This window comes from Phacochoerus africanus, chromosome 9 (assembly GCF_016906955.1).
Source record: "Phacochoerus africanus isolate WHEZ1 chromosome 9, ROS_Pafr_v1, whole genome shotgun sequence".
NCBI lineage: Eukaryota > Metazoa > Chordata > Mammalia > Artiodactyla > Suidae > Phacochoerus > Phacochoerus africanus.
The window spans coordinates 77,391,301-77,396,285 of record NC_062552.1 but is presented as its reverse complement, the minus strand read 5'-3'; the positions used below and the strand labels follow the sequence as shown (position 1 = coordinate 77,396,285).

At 43.7% G+C, this 4,985-nt stretch overlaps 1 protein-coding gene across 1 annotated transcript; it reads left to right on the top strand.

The window, feature by feature from the left end:
- The first annotated feature begins 3,300 nt into the window (after positions 1-3,300).
- Positions 3,301-4,766, top strand: LOC125136458 (olfactory receptor 49-like). Its single transcript, XM_047797283.1, has one exon. The coding sequence runs from the start codon at positions 3,567-3,569 to the stop codon at positions 4,551-4,553; it is 987 nt and encodes a 328-aa protein (XP_047653239.1). The 5' UTR covers positions 3,301-3,566; the 3' UTR covers positions 4,554-4,766.
- Positions 4,767-4,985: the final 219 nt, after the last annotated feature.

Sequence of the window (4,985 nt, the reverse complement as noted above, 5' to 3'; positions counted from 1 at the left end):
AGAAGCATCTTCCCTTATCCTTCTATCTGGTTCAGGATCTCCTAGGGGCTCTTCATCAGAACTACTAGTCACAAGAGTAATTCATATTTGTGTGTTTCGTGTCTGTATTGCCCATAAGACTCTGCCCATCTCTGATATCTAGGGCTGTGCTTTTCACAAAATAAGTACTCAATCGAAATTAGTGGGACATTTGAATAACTGTTACTTTGCTACAACTAAGCCTCATTAGAAGTTTCCACACTTCTTGGTCAGAACAAAGTAAACTTTCAGTCCCAAAGTTGAAGAGAGTAAGAGACAAGGGACCTTCCAAGATCCCTGTTACCACTGGTGGTAATGGCTCTCCAGGGACACATGGCTCCATTCTTCAAGAGAAGCGTGAGAATCTCTAGACTGCTTAAGTGTGAGCTTTGTCCCTTGTGTTATCTCTGAGTTTCCATGGAGACCAAACAGAACCCCAAGCAGTCCAGGTCTGATGCCAGCTCCACACAGACAAGGAGTCTGCCGTGATTACTTTACCCCCCCGAATCCTCTGTGGGCACCATGCCCCTGGAAGGGCTGGAAACCTCTTTAGCCCAACTGAAGATGAGTCATATGAATCTGCATCAACCGATAACCTGTCTCTGCCTTGGTGTAGGAGGGATGGAAGAATAATAAAATAGATTTTTATATCCATTTCCCCAGGAAAGTGGTCACTGGTGACCCTGTGAGGAGTCAGGAGCAATAGAAGCTTCCTCAGAAACTAGTGAACCCAGACATTCTGGGGAATATCCAGGGATCATTCATTTCTGAGGAAGATCTGGGGATGTGTCTATGACAAGAGAGAGAACATTTAAGAGAGATTGGTTGTTGGAAAATATGGCAGTTTGGTGACATTTGCATGTACTTCAGAAAAGAAAAGAGGACTTGTTGATGACCTACAGGCCATGTTATAGCTCTGGAGCTTCCCTCACTTTGAATCTCTGATGAACTCCCAAAAAGTGGACATTAATGAAGAGTCAAGAGCTTCCTGTGAAGACCAGGAGTCTTCATCATCAGAACTGCCTTGAAAACAACTGAGCACTTCACTCAGTAGCCAGTGAGGTAACCAGCATGTGGTGCAATTTGTGGAATGAGGGGAAGAGGAATCTGATTCCTCTGGATGCTCTGCCTAGAAGCCTGTCCTCTGTTTCAGGTGTCCACTGGTGAGCTGTGACACAGCTGACTTCCTTTCACTGTTTTTTTGCCATGCTTAGTATCCTGACAGCTGATGAGTCACAGAATCATTAAGGCTTTTTCTCATGGTCTTCATAGACAGCTGTTTGTTTTTCCTTTGTCTTTCTTGCAATGTTCTACTCAACTCCAAGCCAAAATGGGCCCCCTGGGCTGGCTTCTTTTATGAATTTGAATTTAAGTTATGGTCTAAGCAGTAATAAAGGAAATAAAGAGAGGGAAGGAAAATCACCCACAATCTTCCCATCCTTATGTGGCTGGTAGTTAGAGTTCCTTTTTCCATATCTCATTGAATTCTTCTCCACATAAATATATTTTTTCCAGGGATATAATGAACTGTGTTATCCTTTCTCTAAGGCAAGCTTATCCATTAGTTCCTGCTCCTGTCTCCGACAGACTCAGCTCTTCCCTACAAAAGCTTGCCTTAACTTATCATTTCTCTCTCTCTCTCTCTCCTTCTCTCTCTCTCCTCTCTCTCTCTCGTCTCTCTCTCTCTCTCGTGTGTGTGTGTGTGTGTGTGTGGTGTGTGTGTGTTGTCTTTTTAGGGCTGCATGTGCAGCATATGCAAATTCCCAGGTTAGGGGTCAGTTTGGAGCTGCAGCTGCCAGCCTACATCACAGCCACAGCAATGCCACATCCGAGCCACATCTGCAACCTGAGCCACATCTGCAACCTAAACCACAGCTCAAGGCAATGCCAGGTCCTTAACCCACTGAACAAGGCCAAGGATCAAAATCGGCCAGTCCACTAGTTGGGTTCATTACCGCTGAGCCACGATGGGAACTCCAAAAACTGTCATTTGTATAAAGGACAACTTATGGCAGGCATGCTTAGTTCTTTATCCAGATCTCTAAGGACAATGTTCATCAATGTAAAAACTAGAAATCATAAATCCTTTAAAACTGGACATGTTTTCTAAAATTGACAGTGAGCCAATGAACAATTCTGAATATCAGCATTTATCATTATTATTCTTTATTATTATTACCTAGGAAATGATCCAAAAGTATTAAGCATGATACCTCTCCTGCCAATTCATGCTCTCCCCTTCTACATATAATAATTTCATAGAACATGGATCCCTCAAAAGATATCAACCAAATAACATATTAACAGGAAGTTTGTAATAATGTGACACAATTTCGTTATAATAGAATGTTGGAAAGGAAAGAAGTGCCAGATGCATTATCTATGAGTATAGATATAGGAAACAATAAACACTGGATAAGAATAGAAAAATACAGTAGAAACCAATCAAAATCACAGTTGTCTCTGAGGAGCGATGGTGATTCTTTTTATTATAATTTCTTTATTTCCTCAACTTTCTGTAGTAAGCTGATACTACTTTTATATGTTTAAGACTTTTTCTTTAAATATGTAGGCCCTGGAGTTGCCATTGTAGCAGAGCGGGAACGAATCCGACTAGGAACCATGAGGTGTCCTTGCTCAGTGGGTTAAGTATCCGGCGTTGCCGTGAACTGTGGTGTAGATTGCACATGGGGCTCAGATCTGGCATTGCTGTGGCTGTGGTCTAGGCTGGCAGCTACAGTTCTGAATAGACCCCTAGCCTGGGTGCGGCTCTAAAAAGACAAAAGACAAAATAAATTAAAATAAAATAATAAATAGGTAGGCCCCAAATCCTGGTATTTTTTCTCCAATTTTATTCTTATTTAGTCTTTTTGTTATCCTGGTAGGGTTTCAGCCACAAAGGGAGAGATAAAAATAGCTAATATTATGTGACTGCATGCTCGGTGGCCAGCCTTGTGCTAGGTGTTGCGTATATGCATTATTCACTTAAGTTCTGGGAGGATTTTTGACGTATGTAGTGTTAGAATTCCAACTGAAGAAGCAAAGTGTTGGTGAGTAAGATAACTGGCCCCAGACCAGCTAGTAAATAATGGAACTCAGATGCAGCCACACAGTGTCTCTAACTTTAAATCCTCTGTAACAAGTTCTAGAGTATATATCCCTTCAACACTTTCAATAAAGATCTGTGATCCGCTGGATATAGGATTGGCAGAAGGAAAGGTTTATGTACTTGAGAGGCTCCTTACAAACATTTGGACAAATCTGAGAAAAGGTGTCACCTGATCTAAAAGAATGAAAGGGATTTCATACAGTTTCTTTACAAAAACACAAGAAAAGGAAAAAGAGTGAATAAAGGCAGAACATTTCCCAAACAGAATATGAGACCATTGGGTTAAACAATGTGACTGATGCAAACTCAATGAGGGATCTGGACAACCAACCTGAGGAAGGAGAAAAAGGGACTTGTAGATCAAAAAAATAAAGGATGCCTTCAGCTCAAAGTGCCTCTTTCCTTTCCATTCCAAGCATCCTCAGGTCCCTAGAACATCATGGCTCCTGATGCTGCACACTCTGATTGGCCAGCTCCAGCAGAGCTCAGAGGAGCCATGGGGAACCTCACCACTGTCACCGAGTTTGTCCTGCTGGGGCTCTCGGATGCCTGTGAACTGCAGATGCTCATCTTCCTGGGGCTCCTCCTGACCTACCTCCTCACTCTGCTGGGGAACCTCCTCATCGTGGTCGTCACCCTCATGGACAGGCGCCTCCACACCCCCATGTACTACTTCCTCCGCAACTTTGCTGTCCTGGAGATCTGGTTCACCTCAGTCATCTTCCCCAAGATGCTGACCAACATCCTGACCAGACATAAGACCATCTCCCTAGCAGGCTGTTTCTTACAAAGTTTCCTCTATTTCTCCCTGGGCACCACAGAGTTCTTTCTCCTGGCAGTGATGTCCTTTGACAGGTATGTGGCCATATGTAACCCCTTGCATTATGTCACCATCATGAGCAAAAGAGTCTGTGTCCAGTTAGTCCTTTATTCATGGATGACAGGATTCCTTCCTATTGTCGTTCTAAGTTTCATCATATTTCGGCAGCCATTCTGTGGCCCCAATGTCATTAATCATTTCTTCTGTGATAACTTCCCGCTCCTGGAACTCATATGTGCAGACACAAGTCTGATAGAGCTCCTGGGTTTTATTATGGCCAACGTCAGCTTACTGGGCACCCTGTTGGTGACGGCCACCTGCTATGGCCACATCCTCCACACCATCCTGCGCATCCCCTTGGCCAAGGAGAGGCAGAGAGCCTTCTCAACCTGCTCCTCCCACATCATTGTTGTGTCTCTCTTCTATGGCAGCTGCATCTTCATGTATGTCCGGTCAGGCAAGGGCCGCCAGGGGGAGGACAGGAACAAGGTGGTGGCCTTGCTCAACACTGTGGTGACCCCGGTGCTCAACCCTTTCATCTACACCCTGAGGAACAAACAGGTGAAGCAGGTGTTTAGCGAGCAAATGAGCAAGCTCCTTTCCTAAAGATGAGCTGAACATGAGAGTGGGAGAAAGCTGACTCCTTACCTGAATCTGTAAACATAGCTCCATCCTAATCTCCACGAATTATCCCCTCCTAGACAGTTTTATTTGTTTGTTTTGTTGCTACACCCATGGCATGAAGAAGTTCCTGGGCCAAAACCATGCCACAGTAGTGACCTGAGCTGATGCAGTCACAATGCTGGATTCTTAACCCACTGAGCCACATGGGAACTCCCATAGGCAGTTTTTTAGCATGTGCTCCAGTCTGCAGAAGTGTCTTACATTCTATCTTCGTTGGCTCATGCAGTCTTGTCAGAGAATATAAAAAACTCAGTGTACCACAACTATGTCTGCTATGTCTTAATGTTTCTGACCCTAGATTATATGTGTGTTTCTTAATCTTGCCTCATTTTTAAGTTATAGTAATTCAACATA

Coding starts and splice junctions, on each gene's coding strand:
- LOC125136458 (XM_047797283.1), top strand. CDS start 3,567: ATGGCTCCTGATGCTGCACACTCTGATTGGCCAGCTCCAGCAGAGCTC.